The sequence below is a fragment of the Oryx dammah genome, unplaced genomic scaffold (assembly GCF_014754425.2).
Source record: "Oryx dammah isolate SB20612 unplaced genomic scaffold, SCBI_Odam_1.1 HiC_scaffold_13, whole genome shotgun sequence".
Taxonomy (NCBI): domain Eukaryota; kingdom Metazoa; phylum Chordata; class Mammalia; order Artiodactyla; family Bovidae; genus Oryx; species Oryx dammah.
The window spans coordinates 30,204,058-30,224,915 of record NW_024070197.1 but is presented as its reverse complement, the minus strand read 5'-3'; the positions used below and the strand labels follow the sequence as shown (position 1 = coordinate 30,224,915).

The following is a 20,858-nucleotide window of genomic DNA, read 5'->3' as shown; positions in this document are numbered from 1 at the left end:
ATAGAGGATGAGACAGTTGGATGGCATCACCGACTCAGTGGACATGGGTTTGGGTGAACTCCAGGAGTTGGTGATGGACAGGGAGGCCTGGTGTGTGCAGTCCATGGGGTCGCAAAAAGTCAGACATGACTGAGCGACTGAACTGAACTGAGCAAAGAAATGCAAAGAAATAGAGGAAAACAACAGAATGGGAAAGACTAGAGATCTCCTCAAGAAAATTAGAGATACCAAGGGAACAGTTCATGCAAAGATGGGCACAATAAAGAACAGAAACAAGGGCTTAACAGAAGTAGAAGATATTAAGAAGAGGTGGCAAGAATACACAGAACTGTACAAAAAAGGTCTTAATGACCCAGATAACCATTTTGGTGTGGTCACTCACCTACAGCCAGACATCCTGAAGTGCAAAGTCAAGTGAGCCTTAGGAAACATTACTATGAAAAAAGCTAGTGGAGGTGATGGAATTCCAAATCCTATTTCAAATCCTAAACGATGATGCTATGAAAGTGCTGCACTCAATATGCCAGCAAATTTGGAAAACTCAACAGTGGCTACAGGACTGGAAAAAGTTAGTTTTCATTCCAATCCTAAATAAGGGCAATGCCAAAGAGTGTTCAGACTACTGCACAATTGCACTCATTTCACATGCTAGCAAGATAATGCTCCAAATCTTTCAAGCTAGGCTTCAGCAGTATGTGAACCAAGAACTTGTAGGCGTACATGCTGTATTTAGAAAAGGCAGAGGAACCAGAGATCAAATTGCCAAAATCTGTTGGATCATACAAAAAGCAAAGGAATTTTTAAAAAATCTACTTCTGCTTCATTGACTACTCTAAAGCCTTTCATTGTGTGGATCACAACAAACTGTGGAAAATTCTTAAAGAGATGGGAATACCAGACCACCTTACTTGCCTCCTGAGAAACCTGTATGCAGAATAAGAAGCAACAGTTTAGAACCGGGCATGGAACAACAGACTGGTTCAAAATTGGGAAAGAAATATAACAAGGCTATATATTGTCACCCTGCTTATTTAACTTCTATGTGAAGTTATACATCATGAGAAATGCTGGGCTGGATGAATCACAAGCTGGAATCAAGATTCCTGGGAGAAATATCAATAATTTTACATATGCAGATGATACCACTCTAACGGCAGAAAGTGAAGAAGAACTAGAGAGCCCCTTGATGAGGATGAAAGAGGAGAGTGAAAAGACTGGCTGAAAACTCAACATTCAAGAAACTAAGATCAGGGCATCTGGTCCCATCACTTCACGGCAAATAGATGGGGAAACAGTGAAGAATTTATTTTCTTGGGCTCCAAAATCACTGCAGATGGTGACTGCAGCCACAAAATTAAGACTCTTGCTCCCTGGAAAGAAAGCTATGACAAACCTAAATGGTGTATTACAACACAGAGACATCATTTGTCTGTAGAGTTGAGAGAGTAAATTTCTATGTAGGTTGATGAGAACTGATAAGAAGTCTGGGGTCCCCAAGGAGGAGAGTGGGGTCTGGGGCTCTCAAGGAGGAGATAGGGGTCTGGAGTTCTCAAGGAGGAGAAAAGGACAAACTTTCTTTTTCTACATCCTTAGTCTTAGTCACATAAAACGTTTTTTTTTCCTTTAAGCCCAGAGCTGATGATTACACAACAAAACAACTCAGTTTAAACTCTGTACTAAGGATTATATGACAAAAATGTATCCTGTTTGAGGACAAGTTTCTCCTTCTTGAGAACCTTCTGACTAATCCTGTTATCTTAAAATGTATATTGTGGGAGTGGGTCTGCTAAGATCTTTACAACCTTGAGACATTCTTTTGATTTACTGTAATAATCAATTTAAAAAGTATATAGCTCCCTTGCTAAAACTAGGGCGGCACTCTCCATTCCCCTTCTGATGTCTATGTCAGAAGCTTTCTCTGTGCCTTTTCATATTTCAATAAAACTCTGCTACTCAAAAGCTCTTGAGTGATGAAGCCTGGTCCCTGGTCCCAAAGCTAAATCTTCTTTGGAGATCATGAATCTGACACCATCCAGCCTAAGCTATCAGAGTCAAGGCTATTGTGTTTGTTTTTTTTTTCCAGTAGTCATGTATGGATGTAAGAGGTGGACTATAAAGAATACTGAGAGCCGAATAATTGATGCTTTAGAACTGTGGTGCTGGAGAAGACTCTTGAAGAGTCCCTTGGATAGCAAGAAGATCAAACCAGCCAATCCTAAAGGATATCAACCCTGAATAATCTTTGGAAGGACTGATGCTGAAGCTGAAGCTCCAATACTTTAGCCACTTGATGCGAAGAGCCAACTCATTGGAAAAGACCCTGATGCTGGGAAAGATCGAAGGCAGGAGAAAAAGGGGATGACAGAGGATGAGATGGTTGGACTGACTCAATGAACATGAGTTTGAGCAAATTCCTGGAGATGGTGAAGGACAGGGAAGCCTGTCGTGCTGCTGTTCATGGGGTTGCAAAGAGTCAGACACAACTTAGTGACTGAACAACAACAGTAGGTTGTGTGTGTGTGTGTGTGTGTGTGTGTGTGTGTGTGTGTGTGCACGCTCAGTCATGACTGACTCTTTGCAACCTCATGGACTATAGCCTCCGGGATCCTTTATCCATGGAATTTTCCAGGCAAGAATACATTCCCTACTCCAGGGGATCTTCCTAACCCAGGGATCAAACTTGAGTCTCTTGCATCTCCTGCATTGACAGGCAGATTCTTTACCACTGTGCCCCCTGGGAAGCCTGTCCAGCAGGTTTTTACTTGTTGAAATATTTTAAATATTTTTGCTGTTGTCTGTGGTCCTGCTTTACTAACATCCTAGGCTCTTGTTTCCTCTGTTGCCCCTGGGGTCCAGCACTGGGTGGAGAAGGCAGCTGGTCAGTGCCACAGAGACCACTGGGCTACATAGGAAAGGGCCTGCATGGAGGGCTGAGACAGTGGCCCCACTGTGCCCAAAGGTATGGAGGATAGGAGAGGGCGTTCTAGGCAGGGGAACAATAGGGACAAAGGCCTGCAGGTAGTTACATGGGACTGAAGTGAGCACAGAAAAAAAGCTGAGTTAAATTTGACCCAGTCTCCAGCAGAGTCTGGGGATGGGGTTGCCCTGATTACAGTGACAGGCCCTAGTTCTTTAGACAGAAATATCTCCAGAGCCAGGGAAAGGAGGACAGCTCTGCTTCAACATCCCCATATGCTATCCCTTGCCCGCATTCTGTAGTCACAAGACACCTAGGGGGAGGAGTTCACCCCAACAACATACATGGGAATGGCTGCCCCCATTCAGCAGATGGAGAAACAGAGGCTCTAAATTCAGCTGAGGCCTCTGGCCCAAATCATATATCCAGCTTATGGCTGGGGTTCTCATGTTCTGCCTGACCCTAGGCCCAGCCTCTGAAACTCCCACATTACACGGGGTGCCCTTTTGAAACAGAAAGGACGGAGGAGGGGCACAGCCTTTGAAAGAAAGACAGAGCCCAAGGATATAACATTGATTAGAATCAAATGGATCCAAGATGGTGGACAGGACAACTCCCACTAGACCTTGAAGCTCAGTACAGGCTCATTATAACACATCAGCAAACTAAATGACACACCCACAGGCTTCATGACTGTTCCAAGGCCTTCAAAGACCCAAAAGTGGGCGGTGGCCCAATTCTTGGAAATCCCCGCCCCTTCCCCAAAAGAGTTGGAATAATCTTCCCACTCATTAGCCTATGAAACTACTCAGCTCATAAAAGCTAACACATCACATTTTGAGGCCACTCTCTCCTGCCATGGCCTGCACACAGTCTGTGAAGTATGTTTTTTTTGGAAGTTCAGTTCAGTTCAGTTCAATAGCTTAGTTGTGTCTGACTCTGCGACCCCACAGACTGTAGCACGCCAGGCAACACTGTCAATCACCAACTCCCAGAGCTTGTTCAAACTCATGTCCATCTAGTCGGTGATGCCATCCAACCATCTCATCCTCTGTCATCCCCTTTTCCTCCTGCCTTCAATCTTTCCCAGCATCAGGGTCTTTTCAAATGAGTCAGCTCTTTGCATCAGGTGGCCAAAGTATCGGAGCTTCAGCTTCAGCATCAGTCTTTCCAGTGAATATTTAGGACTAACTTCCTTTAGGATTGACTGGTTTGATCTCCTTGCAGTCCAAGAGACTTTCAAGAGTCTTCTCCAACACCACAGTTCAAAAGCATCAATCCTTAGGCATTTCTTTTGGAAGAGGTGTAAAAAGTACTGAGGTGGGGCTTGGCACTTCATAAATGAGGCCCAAGAACACAGTGCCACACTGGTCCTCAGCAGGGAAGAAAAAATACCTAGTTTATGACACTGCTGGTGGGAATGTAAGTTGATGCAGCCACTGAGGTTCCTCAGAAAAATAAAAATAGAATTACCATATGATCCAGCAATCCCACTCCTGGACATATAGCCAGACAAGACTCTAATTCAAAAAGATACATACACCCTTATGTTCATAGCACCACTATTCACAACGGTCTAGACGTGGAAACAGCCTAAATGTCCATCCGCAGATGAATGGGTAAAGAAGATGTGGCACATACATACAATGGAATACTACCTGGCCATATGAAAGAACAAAATAATGCCATTTACAGCAACATGGATGCAACTAGAGCTTATCATACTAAGTGAGGAAAGTCAGAAAAGAGAAAGACAAATACCATACAATATCGCTTATATATGGACTCTATGCCACAAATGAGCCTATCTACAAAACAGAAACAGACACACAGACATAGAGAACACACTTGAGGTTGCACAGGGGGAGACAGTCAGGGGAGGAGTGCAGTGGGCGGTTGGGGTTAGCAGATGTAAGCTATACATATAGAATGGATAAACAACAAGGTCCTACGGTACAGCTCAGAGAACTTTTTTAATATCCTATGATAAAGCATAATGGAAAAGGTTATTTTTTTAAATGTATAGTATGTATATCTGAATCACTTTGTTTTACAGCAGAAGTGAATACAACATACAACACAATCAAACTATACTTTGATTTCAAAAAATCCTATAGGGGAAAAAAAAACAATCCACAGATTCCCAGTCTTCTACAAGAAGTGGGGTGTTCAGACAGAGGCTTTGATTGTCTCTATCGCCTGATTAAAGTATATTTGATTTTCCATGAGTGTGTTTGAAATGCATCAGCCTGCACTGCCCACTGGGGGACCAGGCTCAAGACACACACATCGTTAATACCCATGAAGATGAAGTGCCTATTTAAGCTACAGTCTTTACCTAAAGATGGCTAAACAAAAACATGGCATGGTGAAAACTAGCTTCCCTGTACAGTGGGATCTTCCTCTGGATTTGTCTGGCTTTGAAGAAGTCTAACCTGGTCCCCCACTCTAGTACTCTTGCCTGGAAAATCCCATGGACGGAGGAGCCTGGAAGGCTGCAGTCCATGGGGTCGATGAGGGTCGGACATGACTGAGTGACTTCACTTTCACTTTCATGCATTGGAGAAGGAAATGGCAACCCATTCCAGTGTTCTTGCCTGGAGAATCCTAGGGACGGGGGAGCCTGGTGGGCTGCCATCTATGGGGTCGCACAGAGTCGGACACACGACTGAAGCAACTTAGCAGCAGCAACAACCTGGTCCCTCAGGCCATTAAATATACATAAGGTGCTTCTAGGAATGTGGCTTGCCAATGAGTCCAGAGAGCAGGACCCAGACTCCTCTCAGCCACAAGCTTAAAGGGGAACCTGGGGGAGTCAGTTCAGGTCTTCCGACTCTATTTTGCTCTTCCAAGAACAGATATATGGCATCTCACAAAATACACATGTTCTACCAGATGAGACAAAATTTTACGGTAAAAAGGAGATTCATGGTGAACAGTTTTGCACTGATGCAATGAAGTTGGATGAATTACTTTTACTGAATAATTTTGATTCAGCCAATAATTTTGACTAAGCTGTCAGGTGAGTGTATGCTCCTCAGTTCTGTCTCATCACAACAAAGATTTGGAGCGAGGGACATTAATGCCCTTGGTGCATCACAGCTCTCGGGTCTTGGACAAACATCACAGCTCTCGGGTCTTGGACAAACTGTGTTATAGCTCTTAGACAAATCAGTGTTACAGCTCTATGTTATTTAGAAGAGAGAGAGAGAGGCATGTGGGGAAGAGAGAAAGCGCTTTGGCTCCTCCTTTTATATGTTTTTTTTTCCCTCCCCCTGAGCCTGCCCTAGGCAAATTGGGCTTAGCCAGGAGTGCTGTTCTTCCAGGGCTTTTCCCTTCCTTGTCTTTTAGCCACCGCCACTTTGGACTCCAGTTTCCTATTCTAACAAAGCCATTGTTTATTATGCATCTCTGCCGGGGCAGAGTGGTATGGATGTGATCCTTTTCTCTCAGAACATTTTCTGAGACTGTGTTCCATGGAGCACACTTTAGGAAAGAAGGGGGAGATGCTCCTTTAAGTTCTCTTCAGCTGGCTGGAGATGAGACAGGCAGCCCTGGCCATAAAATTTAAGCCCTTCCCTTGGCTGGCAAGGCCAGGACCTTTGTCCCTGATATTTTCTCTCTGTTGAATGTATCTCAATTTCCCAGATACTGCCAGGCTCATTCCCTAACTCCCTTCAGATCTCTGGCCAAAGCCTGTCTTATCAGATGAACCTTCCTGACCTCCCCCATCTAGAACAGCAGTCTCCTCTAGGACCCTGCCCTCTCCCCAGCTGCCTCCCTGGCCTCAGGACAGTCCCTACCCACCCTGTGCTTCCTCTCCTTCCCTCCCACTCCCAGGCTGAAGGTTAAAAATATTTTTTTTAAGGAAATAATAAATGGACAAAGAATATGAAAGTTCCTTCAGAGATAAGCATTGTTAACTGCTGCCATGTGTCCTACTAAACTTTTCTTTGCGGGCAGAGAAAGGAGGGGTGGGAAGAAAGGCAGAGATAATTGCTGTTGTTATCAAACACCTTCCCTCTGTTGTAATCTGATTTTTCTACCTGAGGTCTGTCTTGGTCACAATCGCTCCTTTCTGGACTTTCCAACCTGGCTCTTGGCATCTTGTTGGGTGTTAGGGACCTGCTTGGGCCAAGGTGCTGATACTCCACTCCTAACCTTGTCTATGGCAACCATTCCAGTACTCTTGCCTGGAAAATTCCATGGATGGAGGAGCCTGGTGGGCTACAGTCCGTGGGGTCGCACAAAGAGTCGGACATGACTGAGCAACTTCACTCACTCAACCTTGTCTGAAAGAGGCACCCTGAGCATTTGGGGCGGGGCTTCCATGGGAGTGGTGGGAGAGGCACTGGGAGCTTTCCTGGAGAACTACTGTTTCACAGGGGAACACAGGATGGTGCTTCAGGGGAAAGAACAGGAAGTGTGCTTCTGCGGAGCTCCAGAGTTGTCTTCCAACTCTGTCTTCCCCACACTAGGCCCTTATTGCTGTTCTGCTGCTGCTGCCAAGTCGTTTCAGTCTGACTCTTTGTGATCCTATGGACTATAGTCCACCAGGCTCCTCTGTCCATGGAATTCTCCAGGCAACAATACTCGAGTGGGTTGCCATTTCCTTCTCCGGGGGATCTTCCCAACCTAGGGATCGAACCTGCATCTCTTCCATCTCCTGTATTGGCAGGTGGGTTCTTTACCATTAGTGCCACCTGGGAAGCCCATGCTGTTCTTCTGCTCCTCTCCAAATTCACTTTCAAGAAAGGATATGTCATGGGCAAACTAGAGTACAAATGACAACTTCAAGGCCCACATAACTGCCCTCTCCAAATAGATCTATGGAGGCTTTGAGAGAGGAAGTGACTGGCCCATGATCACACAGCAAGTAGGTGTCAGAGCTGGGCCTCAGACTTGGGACTCCAGGGTGACGGAAAATTCTGAGCTCACCAGTTAATAAGGGCTGAGTGAGAATGGTTATGGGGTGACAGTGGCAAGGGGAATGATTCGTTGAGGGTCACAGAAGAAGGTGCCCTCTGGCCTAGATCATCGCAGCTTTGGCAGCAGCTGAAAAAGATTAACTTATGTTTGAAGAACACTTAAAGAGACAGAAACACAGGTTGTGTTTCCCCAAAAAGGCTCTGCCCATCCTCCTCTACTGAAGGGCAATCTTAGCTTGACTCTAGGAGCTAGGCGCTTAACATAACCATTTTTTAAGACTCCTGGCAAGGTTGTCAGTGCTGTTGCTTCACAACAGATTTAAGAGGGTTGAAGCAGGACTTGTATTTTTCAGAACTTTCCAAGCCTTTGTCATGAGCATCCTCAAGACTGGCTAAATAGGTCCCTGAGTTTGCTGCTCTGCAGGGATTGGTAATCATTCCCTCTAACGGGAAGAGAGGTGGGGTGTGTGTGTGCATGTGTGATCAATCTGGGAGAGAACAGTGCCAGGGAAAGCCACCTGCTTGGCTCAAAGGTGGTGAAGTTAAATCACTTGATTTGGGATGGCATTGGTCTCTGGGACAACTGTCTCAGAGCACAGATGCGCTCAGATCAGCGAGAAGGCTTTTCTGGGCTTAAAGCCACCACGGGCAACAGTGATGCCACAGAAACGCTGCAGGGGCAAGCTTGTGTTGGCAAAGAAGACTGACGTTTTTCTAAACTCTCCCAGATGATCAGGCCAGATACAGTTTTGACAGTTAGACAAAACCCCGCTGCCACCATCTCAATTCCTCCTGATCATCTGCAAATCCAGCTTTCCTAACATTCCATACGTGAGCTTATCTGCATTGCTAAGGAATCAAGGGACCTGCTCAGAATCATCTAAGAGATTTGTTTCCCTACCCCCACCACTCCTCTGTTTGCAAAATACAGTTTTGCTTCTTTCTTCTGATTATACAAGATGGGGGGTAATGTTTATTGTAGAGAATTTGCAGTGTTTGCCTTTGATTGTCTCTGTAAAATTAAAAGATGTAGAATTAGTGGATCAAAGAGCTATCCATCAGGCAACCTCAATTTATACTCCACCTGCCAAGAAGGCAACGCTCACTCATCAACATTAGGTATTAATCATGCTTTAATGTTTGTCAGTTTGACAAAAATCAGTAACTCATCAGTATTCACATTTGCTTGGTTTTGATTGAGACAGTATTTTTTACATATTTTCTTGGAAAATGATAGCTGAGCTGCTGCTTTCCCTTTCTCAAGGCAGAGATAAGTCCTTTTCTTTTTTTTTTTTTCCTAATAAGACTTTGTGCCAAGGAAGCCTTGGGACACTGAATAGGGTTCTTGAGCTAGCCATCATGTATATATAGGGCAACAAAGCTCACTATAGGCTTTAAACAAAACTATCAATGCACACAAAATCCTCAAGGGTGGATTTTTACTTTGGAAATGGTGTATATGTGGTAACTTAGAAAAACTCAGTGGTTTCAGACAGCAGAATGATGTAATTTTCTCAGGAAAGTGCTGTTGGGGCTGCCATCTGTGTTTCTCCAGTAGTCACCAGCCAAGGGCCTGACATATGGTAGGCACCCAGAAACTGTGTTGCCCCTAAAAATAATAATAATTGCACCTATTTATTTCAAATCCTTTGGAGTTATTTTTAGTTTAAGTTGGAAACAGCTGTCTCAATATCCAGGAAGAGAGATATTGCAAATTCTGACTTACTGGTAGAACTTCTGAAAAACGGCAAGGGTGAGTGGCAGTATGAATATCATATCACCAGCAAGTCTGACAGGAGCTGTTTTATGGCAGCCATGTCCTTGGATCCAGGTGGGTTGGCCAGGCTCCCCAGGTGAGCCAGTGCGCCTTCCTCCCAGAAGGCCACATTTTCAGGGTTCTAAGTGGCCTTTTCTGGTCATCTCCCAGTTTTCTCTGCCTCCAGAGAAGACTGCACTTGATTTACATAGGTAGTTGTTTAGTTGCTAAGTCAAGTCCCACTCTTTTGCAACCCCACGGACTATAGCCCACCAGGCTCCTCTGTCTATGGGTTTTCCCAGGCAAAAATACTGGAGTGGCTTGCCATTTCCTTCTCCAGGGGATCTTTCCCACCCAGGGATCAAATCTGTGTCTCCTGCATTGTCGGGCAGATTCTTTGCCACTGACCTACCTAGGAAGCCCTTGTTTTCTTGGGCTCCAAAACCACTGTGGACGGTGACAGCCATAGTGTTATGGGTGGTGACAGCCATGAAATTAAAAGACCCTTGGTCCTTGGAAGAAAAGCTATGACAAACCTAGACAGCGTATTAAAAAGCAGAGACGTCATTTTGCCGACAAAAGTCCGTCTAGTTAAAGCTGTGGTTTTTCCAGTAGTCATGTATGGATATGAGAGTTGGACCATAAAGAAGGCTGAGCACCGAGGAATTGATGCTTTCTAACTGTGGTGTTGGAGAATACTCTTGAGAGTCCCTTGGATAACAAGATCAAACCAGTCAATCCTAAAGGAAATCAGTCCTGAATAGTCATTGGAAGACTGATGCTGAACCTGAAGCTTTAATACCTTGGCCACCTGATGCAAAGAGCTGACTCATTAGAAAAGACCCTGATGCTAGGAAAAACTGAAGGCAGAAGGAGAAGGGGATGACAGAGGATGAGATGGTTGGATGGCATCATCAACTCAATGGACATGAGTTTGAGCAAACTCCAGGAGATGGTGAAGGTTAGGCAAGCCTGATGTGCTGCAAAGAGTGGATGTGCTGAACAACAAACTGGGAAGCCCACCACAGGTAGTAGATAGGTTATATTAAAGCAATTTGTAAGGCAGCAGGCTATAACCTGAATTCTACAGGGATGGATGGAGTATCATGTGTCCTGGTTCTCAGCTTTTCTCAATCTACCACTAACTATTGTGATAACTGTCAGTAGCCAGGCCAATGTAATTGTCAGTTCAAGGCCCAGTGGTTGGTGGGGAGTCAATGAAGACTTTTTAGTAGCAATTTAAGTTGTAGAAGGGTCACCCTATAGAAGAGTGTGCTCAGTCACTCAGCTGTGTCTGAGTCTTTTCGACCCCATGAACTGTAGCCCGCCAGGCTTCTCTGTCCATGGGACTTTCCAGGCAATAATACTGGAGGAGGTTGCCATTTCCTTCTTCAGGGATAGAGGAAGAGTGCCTAGGGCCAAGTTGAAGTCAGGGTGGGGCGACCAGATAAGAAGATTGTATAGAGTGGTAGAGCAGCTAGAGGCAAATATTTGGATTAGAGGGATATTTAGGAGGTGAGATGATGAACGGGATCAGATAACTGACAGAAGAGGGGTGGGGGTGAGGGGAGAGGAGTCAAAATGACTCCCAGGCTTGGGGCTTGGGTCTCTGAGCACGTGGTGGGGCCATTACTGGGTTAGGGAAGGAGGGGAAGAGCAGGTTTAGCAGAAAACATGAGTTCGGGGTAAACTGTGTTTAAGGTGTACATAGGGACTCCGAGGGAGGCGTCTAAGGGGATTGTCTAAGAGGATATAGAAGGGTGTGGCGCCTGGGAGAGGGGTCTGAACTGGTCAGGACAGAAATGGAGACAACGAGAAATGGGAGACGCTGCGAGGAGAAGGCAATGGCAACCCACTCCAGCACTCTTGCCTGGAAAATCCCATGGAAGGAGGAGCCTGGTAGGCTGCAGTCCATGGGGTCGCTTGGAGTCGGACACGACTGAGCGACTTCACTTTCACTTTTCACTTTCATGCATTGGAGAAGGAAATGGCAACCCACTCCAGTGTTCTTGCCTGGAGAATCCCAGGGACCGGGGAGCCTGGTGGGCTGCAGTCTATGGGGTCGCACAGAGTCGGACACGACTGAAGCGATTTAGCAGCAGCAGCAGCTCTGTTTGAGGTGTGCAGAACGGGCAGCGTGTCACGTGGTAGGAGCGCTCAGCCACAAGAAGGCTTAATCTCAAAGCCTAGGGCCAAGCCTAACCGCAGACAGAGATGGAGGGCGGGGTGGGTAAAGGTTGGGTGGGGTGGGCGGGAGAGGGGGAGGAACCGGATTTGGCCCATCTGGAGCCCGCCCTCTCACTCTCCTCATCCATTGGACAATTGCGCTGTTCGTCAGGGGCCCGCCTCTGCAGATGAACCAATAAAGGCTGGCAAAAGAATGCTTCCTTCTCCAGCTGGATCAGCAGCACGAGAGGTCTCTGCCGGGAGGTGAGTCCCGGGTAGGGGTAGCCGCGATACAGCTTGCGGGCGTGAAATTGACTGACGGACACGGCGGCCTTGGTGCCGGTGAGAGGAGGACGTGGCTCCGAGGTAGGGAAGACGGCGAGCGTGAGAGGTGAAAGCCTCTAGCCTCCCCGCGTCCGCTCCAGCCCACGGCGACGGCTCAGGTGATGGGGTGGAGAGCGGAGGTGAAGTGAGGTGAGGGGGCGGGCCCGCGGCGGACTGGGAAGAGCCTTGGTCACAGCTACGGTCATCCTTCTCGCGCGCACGCGCCACGTGGGCTCGCAGCCTGGGGTAGGACCTTTGGCTGCGTGCCATAACATCCGCAGTAGCTGTTTTAGCCCTCGGAGCTCAGCATCTCAACTTAATTCGCCTTATCTATAGACTGGGAAGCTGGGACTCAGGGACGTGGCCGCGCCATGGTTTGAGGGAGATAGGGCTTGGTGGATTGCGGAGGCCGCGCTCGTATCTATGAACCTGTGGGTCAGAGACTTGACTTTGGGACCTGTTTTCTTTAGATACGCGAAACTGTTTGGGTCGGGTCTGCGGCAGACAGCCTTGCGTCGGGAAACACTGCCTAGCTTCTCTGCAGGGCTAGGGGTGGGGCGAGGGGCACGGGGAGGCGCCCTCTGCGCGCAGGGTCCAACCAATCCTGCCCCTGGTTCGACGGGGTGGGCTGGGGAGACTGGGCGGTCCTTGGATGTGGGCGTTCTCCATACTCAGACCGAAAAACTTGTGGGCGGGATTCCGAAAACACGTGGAGTGAAAAAATGCTCCACACCCCACCCCGGTTCTCCAGAGAAAATAGTAAAATAGAGCAACTTAAAATTTTTTTTTCTAAGGAAAAATACCGTCAGAGGCTGTTGAAGGTGTAGGGTTCACTTCATGCCCCTATGGAGGCAGATGTGAACCATTTGGAAATCAGTTTGGCAGGATGAGTCTACACCCTTTGACCTACTGATGCTAGCCTTGGGAAATAAGTAGGTTAAAACTTACGTAGGGAAAATGTTGATGCGTTAGGCATTGCAGTTTGGTATTTTATAAATAGGGAGATGGTGTAAACAACCTCTAAATCCTCAGTGATACACTTAATACTAAAAGATTATTGCTAATAATATCTTTTTTTGGAGCTGAAGGGTTATATTTCTTTAAAATCCTCATAAAACCCTAAGAAACTAGTATTCCCATTCCACGGATGGATAACTGGAACTCAGGCAAGTGAAGTCATTGTGTATCTGATGCTAGACAGCTAGTGTGCTTTGGGACCTCTTGAAATTGCTGTGTTTAGCCAGTGTTTGAGGCCTAGGCACTGGAGAGCCACTGGTGAATAAGGCAGCTGTGTTTCCTGAATTTACAGAGCATGCATGCATGTGTTCTTTAACAAGCTCTGGCCAGTTTTATTAAGGAAAATTTTTGCATGATTTACTTTTCACCACTCTCTCCTAGCATGCTTCTGCTCATCACCTGGATCAATGGTAGCTAGTGTGCATACTCTGTTATTTTCCGTATGCGGTGTCCAATTCAGTAGTATTATTGCCACTATAGTGATGGACACCAGTTTTTGGCCAACATGGCATACAAGTTGTAAGTGTTAGTTGCTCAGTCATGTCTGACTCTTTGCAACCCCATGGACTCCTCCTCTAACCCACCAGTCTCCTCTGTCCATGGAATTCTTCAGGCAAGAATACTGGGGTGGGTTCCCATTCCCTTCTGCAGGGGATCTTCCCCACCCAGGGGTCAAACCTGGGTCTCCTGCATTACAGGCAGATTCTTTACTGTCTGAGTCACCACGGAAGCCCCAACATGGCATAGTGCTCTATGCAAGATTTCCTCAAGGCTGGGTAGCTGTTTAATTGAGTTAGACAAGGCTGTGATCCTAGTGTGATTAGATTGACTAGTTTTCTGTAATGCTCAAAAGTAATGCTCAAATTCTCCAAGCCAGGCTTCAGCAATACGTGAACCATGAACTTGCAAATGTTCAAACTGGTTTTAGAAAAGGCAGAGGAACCAGAAATCAAATTGCCAACATCCGCTGGATCATTGAAAAAGCAAGAGAGTTCCAGAAAAACATCTATTTCTGCTTTATTGACTATGCCAAGGCCTTTGACTGTGTGGATCACAATAAACTGTGGAAAATTCTGAAAGAGATGGGAATACCAGACCACCTGACCTGCCTCTTGAGAAATTTGTATGCAGGTCAGGAAGCAACAGTTAGAACTGGACATGGAACAACAGACTGGTTCCAAACAGGAAAAGGAGTACGTCAAGGCTGTATATTGTCACTCTGCTTATTTAACTTAAATGCAGAGTACATCATGAGAAACACTGGGCTGGAAGAAGCACAAGCTGGAATCAAGATTGCTGGGAGAAATACAATAACCTCAGCTATGCAGATAACACCACCCTTATGGCAGAAAGTGAAGAGGAACTAAAGAGCCTCTTGATGAAAGTGAAAGAGGAGAGTGAAAAAGTTGGCTTAAAGCTCAACATTCAGAAAATGAAGTGGTCCCATCACTTCATGGGAAATAGATGGGGAAACAGTGGAAACAGTGTCAGACTTTATTTTGGGGGGCTACAAAATCACTGCAGATGGTGACTGCAGCCATGAAATTAAAAGATGCTTACTCCTTGGAAGAAAAGTTATGACCAACCTAGATAGCATATCTAAAAGCAGAGACATTACTTTGCCAACAAAGGTCCGTCTAGTCAAGGCTATGGTTTTTCCAGTGGTCATGTATGGATGTGAGAGTTGGACTGTGAAGAAAGCTGAGCACCGAAGAATTGATGCTTTTGAACTGTGGTACTGGAAAAGACTCGAGAGTCCCTTGGACTGCAAGGAGATCCAACCAGTCCATTCTGAAGGAGATCAGCCCTGGGTGTTCTTTGGAAGGAATGATGCTAAAGCTGAAACTCCAGTACTTTGGCCACCTCATGCGAAGAGTTGACTCATTGGAAAAGACTCTGATGCTAGGAGGGATTAGGGGCAGGAGGAGAAGGGGACGACAGAGGATGAGATGGCTGGATGGCATCACTGACTCGATGGATGTGAGTCTGAGTGAACTCCAGGAGTTGGTGATGGACAGGGAGGCCTGGCGTGCTGGGATTCATGGGGTCACAAAGAGTCGGACACGACTGAGCAACTGAACTGGAACTGGGCAGCTGTTGGCGAGGATGACCAGGTTCACTTTGCCTTGTCTGATCATTTTCAGAATCTCTTGTACCCCACCCCATACTTTTTCCACTTACCATAACCAGCTGGAGCCTAGAGTTGATCTGACTCCAGTGGCTTTTCCGTCTCTTTTGCTGCCCTGTCTTCCTGCCTAAAGAGCTGGATGGCCTCTGACTGAGAGCCGCTATCAAAATGGCTGGGGAGCAAGAAAGAGCTTGTATGTATTTAAAGGAACACAGCCTGCCTGGGAGAGGGAACATGGGAGCTGTGCAGTGGTCTGAGGCAAGGAAAGGATTTGGGAGGAAGGAAACAACTGTGGGAAGCCCTCAGTGACTCTTAAGTGCAGAGTGTTTAAAAAGCCATTTTCCGAAATGTATTTATGTTATGATGGGATGTGTGGAGACTTAAATATTTTGAGATTAAGTGTTTGCAGAAGTCATTATTTTTAAGAAATTAAATTTCTCACCCTCTTGAATTTTCAGATTTAAAGAACCCTTTTGCGGAAGGAACGTATTCACTCATACGGTTTCAGAATGTCGAGTACTGTGTCCTACTGGATTCTCAGTTCTGCAAGGAAGACCATTGCCACATTACAGGGCGGACAACGTTTATATTCAAGGTATGCCTCAAATAGGAGTAAATCAAAAGGGAGACTCTTTCCCCAGGGGCAAGCCACCCTAAAAGACCATGCCGCTGCATGTGGTGGCATTGCTCTGCAGAAAGCCTACAGACACACATCAACGGAGGAAGAGGACTTCCACTTGCAGCTCAGCCCGGAGCAGGTAAATGAAGTGCTGAGAGCTGGTGAGTCGGCCCATAAGATTCTTGACCTTGTCAGCAGAGCTCCAGATTCAGTGTTACGATTTGAGAGCAACCAGCTAGCTGCCAATTCCCCATTGGAGGACCGGGGAGGTATAGCTGCCTGCCTGCAGACCAATGGACTGCTGTTTGGCATCTTCGATGGACATGGTGGCCACGCATGTGCTCAAGCAGTGAGCGAGAGGCTCTTCTACTATGTGGCTGTGTCACTAATGTCCCAGCAGACTCTGGAGCAGATGGAGGAGTCCATGGAAAGCATGAAGCCCCTGCTGCCCATCCTTCAGTGGCTGAAGCACCCAGGGGACAGTATCTACAAGGATGTCACGTCGGTGCACCTTGATCACCTCCGCGTCTACTGGCAGGAGCTGCTGAACCTGCAGATGGAAATGGGGCTGAACACTGAGGAAGCATTAATGTACTCCTTCCAGAGACTGGATTCTGACATCTCGCTAGAGATCCAGGCTCCCCTCGAAGATGAGATGACCAGGAACCTTTCACTCCAGGTCGCTTTCTCAGGGGCAACGGCTTGCCTGGCCCACGTTGATGGGGTTCACTTGCACGTGGCAAACGCTGGTGACTGCCGGGCCATCCTTGGTGTCCAGGAAGACAACGGCATGTGGTCTTGTCTGCCCCTCACCCAGGACCACAATGCCTGGAACCCAGCCGAGCTGTCACGGCTGAAGAGGGAGCATCCTGAGTCCGAGGACAGGACGGTCATCATGGAAAACAGGCTGCTGGGAGTCCTCATGCCCTGCAGGGCCTTTGGGGACGTCCAGCTGAAGTGGAGTAAAGAGCTGCAGCGCAGTGTCCTGGAGCGGGGCTTCGACACCGAGGCCCTCAACATCTACCAGTTCACCCCCCCGCACTACTACACCCCACCTTACCTGACGGCCAGGCCAGAGGTCACCTACCACAGGCTGAGGCCACAGGATAAGTTCCTCGTGCTGGCCTCTGATGGTCTGTGGGACGTGCTGGGCAACGAGGATGTGGTGAGGCTGGTGGTGGAGCACCTGGCTGAAGAGGGTCAGCACAAGCCAGACCTGGCCCAGAGACCCACCAATCTGGGACTCATGCAGAGCCTGCTGCAGCAGAGGAAAGCCCAGGGGCTCCATGCAGCGGACCAAAACGCAGCCACACGACTGATCAGATACGCCATAGGAAACAACGAATACGGGGAGATGGAGCCTGAGCGGCTGTCGGCGATGCTGACGTTGCCGGAGGACTTGGCAAGGATGTACAGGGATGACATCACAGTCACCGTGGTGTATTTCAACTCAGACTCAATTGGTGCGTCTTCCAAGGGGAGTTAAGAGTCTCCCACCCTGTTACCAAGGTTAACTTCAGTGTTCTTCTGAGACATTTTCCCTTACTCGGAACCTGGCTCTTTAGACCCTGTGGTTGAAGGGCAGGTGGATAGATGCAGCTTGCTTAATTATAGACTAATGTGAGGAAAAAACAGCCTTGGATTAAAAACAAATCTAGTGATTTTATGTGCCTGCGTGTTTTGGTCACTTCTACGCAGAGAGGGTAGAGCACAGAGACGATCGACTTGTCTTGGGCTCATGTAACCCAAGTAAGTCCTTTTATAAAGATACTGTTAAAACTGTCAGCCTGAGCCTGGAAAGGGTAAATTTAATTATGGTTCTAAGAATATGAAGAAGTCCAGGATCTTCTGAGCTCTTGCTGCAAAATCTGGAGACTTGATAATTCTGTGTGTAATCATGGACTGCTACACTATGAAGGGAAGTTTTTGTTTTTTATCCTGAAGTTACTAAAGACCTAGGTTTACAAAGCATATTACAGGACACTTTTCTATGCAATATTCTAACTTGTGTGTGTGTTTAGTTGTGAAAAGTAATGCTGCATTCTAGTTCTGATTTAGTTTGTTAAAATTGAGTCCTCAGACTTGCCACAACAGGCGTGCTGTGAGCGAGCATGCTTGGAATGAGTTTTCTTGGTTTTTCGGCTGAGGGTGAAGGTGACCAGGCCTCTGGACCAGCTGAATTTGTGTAGCTTTCAAGCCCTTCCTCTGTGTCCCACCCCTTGAACCTTTGAGCCATGCTAGGAGGTAACTTCTGTCTGAGCCTTAACTCCTAGCCTTTCCTTCATTAATAAAATTTCCTCCAGTGTTCGGTAAATCTCTACAGATTTACGTATAGTACTTAGCCTTTCTGATTATACTTCTCAAACATTCCTCTAATTCCTCCTAATGCTCCTTCCCCCACTGCTATGCTGAACTCAGTCACCCTGCTGACTGTGCAATACTGTCTAGAAAGAATGCTCTCACTTCACATGGTTGCAGGGAAGCAGGAAATTCAAGACTGCGTGTGGTTATCGTGACAGTTTAGGCAGGACTGGCTTATGCAGTGGATTCTAGACTTTGAGATTCAGCCTGAATCTGGAGAGGTAAAAATGTGAAGGACCTGAGAACAGTTGCTAACCAAGGCTCCCTGGCTGCATCCCCGGGGGTGGTGGGGAGGAGGGAAGGGGGAGATTTTTTTCAGATGGGACACTTGCCCATAGACTAGTGGGATAAATGACCACTGCTACTCCTCGGTAATTAGGCCTTATTTAGTATAGGAGTTGGGCAAAAAACAGTGTAACCTGTAGTAGCTTCTGTGGGCTGCACAGTCTGTGTTTATTGGGAAATTAAACCATAGGGATCTTTTTTAGGAGGATAAATTTCATGTTCTGAAATTGCTGTAGTTAAACAGGAAGTGTGTCTCTAGATGGAAACAAATATAAACCTGCAGAACTGACTTTATTTTCCTGTACTATCTTCCTGTTGATGGTTCCCCTCATCTCACCCCCTTGAGCCACCCACTGAAAAGAAAGCAAAATAGCTAGGTATGACTTTCACATTCAGGACAAGGGACATTCAAGTGTTGAGACAGCCTACGGATGTTTCCCTGTACGTTTAGTGATATTGCTTTGTCTAAGAAATTCTCTTCTGAGTGCTTAAGGCTTTGTCCTTTTATTCTGAAAAATCTGAACTCAAATAAAACCTGAATCCCTATCATTTAACTTGCATGAAGTTTCGTTACTAGAGCCAAACACTACTTGTCTGAAATCCTTCATTCTTTATGCCAGCTAAACCCTGGCACACCCTCAGAGCATTTACTGGGGTTACAGAGTGTCTGAATTCTGTTTTGGAGCCTTGCATGGGCTCTTAAATATACCTGATTAACTTGTGGAACAGCTGAGAGAATACAGACATCCAACCTATTCTTCAAGGGTGTCTGTGTTTTTTCTCAGCCTAATAGATTTGCTTTCTAATTGGCATATTGAGAGAGAAGAAAGGCTGGTTTATTGCCTGCCCTTTATCCACTGTGAACTCTGCCATGAATGCTTCAAGGAGCAGCTCCTCCTGGTTAACCCCAGTGTGTCTGACTCCCTGACTACAATTTTGGTGTCACTGGCCTGAGGCACATGGGCTACCACTTGAGGATGATAGTAGAATTTGAGGGGGTGTTGGTGGTACTTGTCAGGTCTTCTGAAATACGTATCATTCCTTGTATGTAAAGATTTTGATATAGAGACTTGTAAAATGAACTAAAAAATGAGATTGTTTAAGATTTCACTTATGAATAAACTATGCTTTATTGGTCCTTTAAATTGCATTATTTATTTTAGGTAAGAAATGTTGGTAATATTGGCATACTTTAGATATTGTTATATAAATAATACAGTTCTGCTGTTTCTAGGGATTGATCAAAATGGATAGAGAAGTTCTAAGTTCAAGTTAGTATGTTAGGTCAAGTTATGTGTTCAGTTTTCTGAGATGTTATTTGGAACATTAGAGCTAATTTATTATAATGAAAGTGTAAACTTTGAGGTATGTTAACATTTTCCCCAGAAATATGATTGGCCTAAAAGGTCGACAGAGAAAATGTTCAGAATGAGTCTGGCTCGACTTGTTCACCCATCAGTCCCTAGTGACCTATTCTTCGTTTGACAGTTTTGGAATTCTGCATTTCCCAGGTTAAACCAGGATATTCTGGAACTGAGCCATCCTAGTCTCATTTTAAGTGGTTCATTTGTCTCTGAACGTGGCTCTCATCACAGAGGAAGCCCTGGTGCGGCTTTGGGGCTAGGAATAAAGGCTGGTGGCACTGCTTTGTCCTGTGAGCTCCCACATGTGTCACCAAGTGCAAACACAGGTGGCCTGCAGTGGGACCATCTCCTGAGCAGGCTCGAGGCTCTTTCCCTGACACCTCAGGCACCTGACATTTAACTAGCCTCCTGGAAAATATTTTGTATCAAGCATTTACCTGGAAAAATTAACCATGTTATTTAATATTTACTGATATTTGTAAACTGTATACCAATGTTCTTTTTGACATTGATTTTCTCACCATGAGAGATATTTAAGTGAAACTTGTAAATAAAAGAGGCAAAATGAGATTTGGCTTCTTTCGGTTTTGAACATTTGTATTTGTAAGGTCCTTAGGGTACTAGATTAGGCCAGCCTTTGTTTCACGACCTGTATCTAGCCATGGAAGATTTTAGTTTGTTCAAGAGTCCACCCAAGGGACTTCTCTGGTCTGGTGACTGCCTCCCAATGCAGGGAATGCAGGTTTGATCCTTGGCTGGGGAGCTAAGATCCCACATGCCTTGGGGCCAAAAATACAAAGCATGAAACAAGCAGTACTGTAACAAATGTGATAAAGACTTTAAAAATGTTCCACATCAAAAAAAAAAGGCTACCCTAAAGTTTTCTCGGCCAATTTTTGGTGTCTGTCTGCCTGCTACACAGGGACGGGGAAGCCTAGTGGGCTGCCATCTATGGGGTCACACAGAGTCGGACACAACTGACGCGACTTAGCA

General features: G+C 46.2%; 1 protein-coding gene across 2 annotated transcripts; it reads left to right on the top strand.

Annotated features, from left to right (window-relative positions):
* The first annotated feature begins 11,953 nt into the window (after positions 1-11,953).
* Positions 11,954-20,435, top strand: PDP2 (pyruvate dehyrogenase phosphatase catalytic subunit 2). Of its 2 annotated transcripts, none has more exons than XM_040253429.1 (2): positions 11,954-12,031; positions 15,695-20,435. In XM_040253429.1, exon 2 carries the CDS (start codon positions 15,746-15,748, stop codon positions 17,339-17,341), a length of 1,596 nt encoding a protein of 531 aa, XP_040109363.1. In that variant the 5' UTR covers positions 11,954-12,031; positions 15,695-15,745; the 3' UTR covers positions 17,342-20,435. The 2 variants fall into 2 exon arrangements, with proteins under 2 accessions (XP_040109363.1, XP_040109362.1); XM_040253428.1 differs by having other exon boundaries at positions 12,024-12,133.
* The last annotated feature ends 423 nt before the right edge of the window (positions 20,436-20,858 follow it).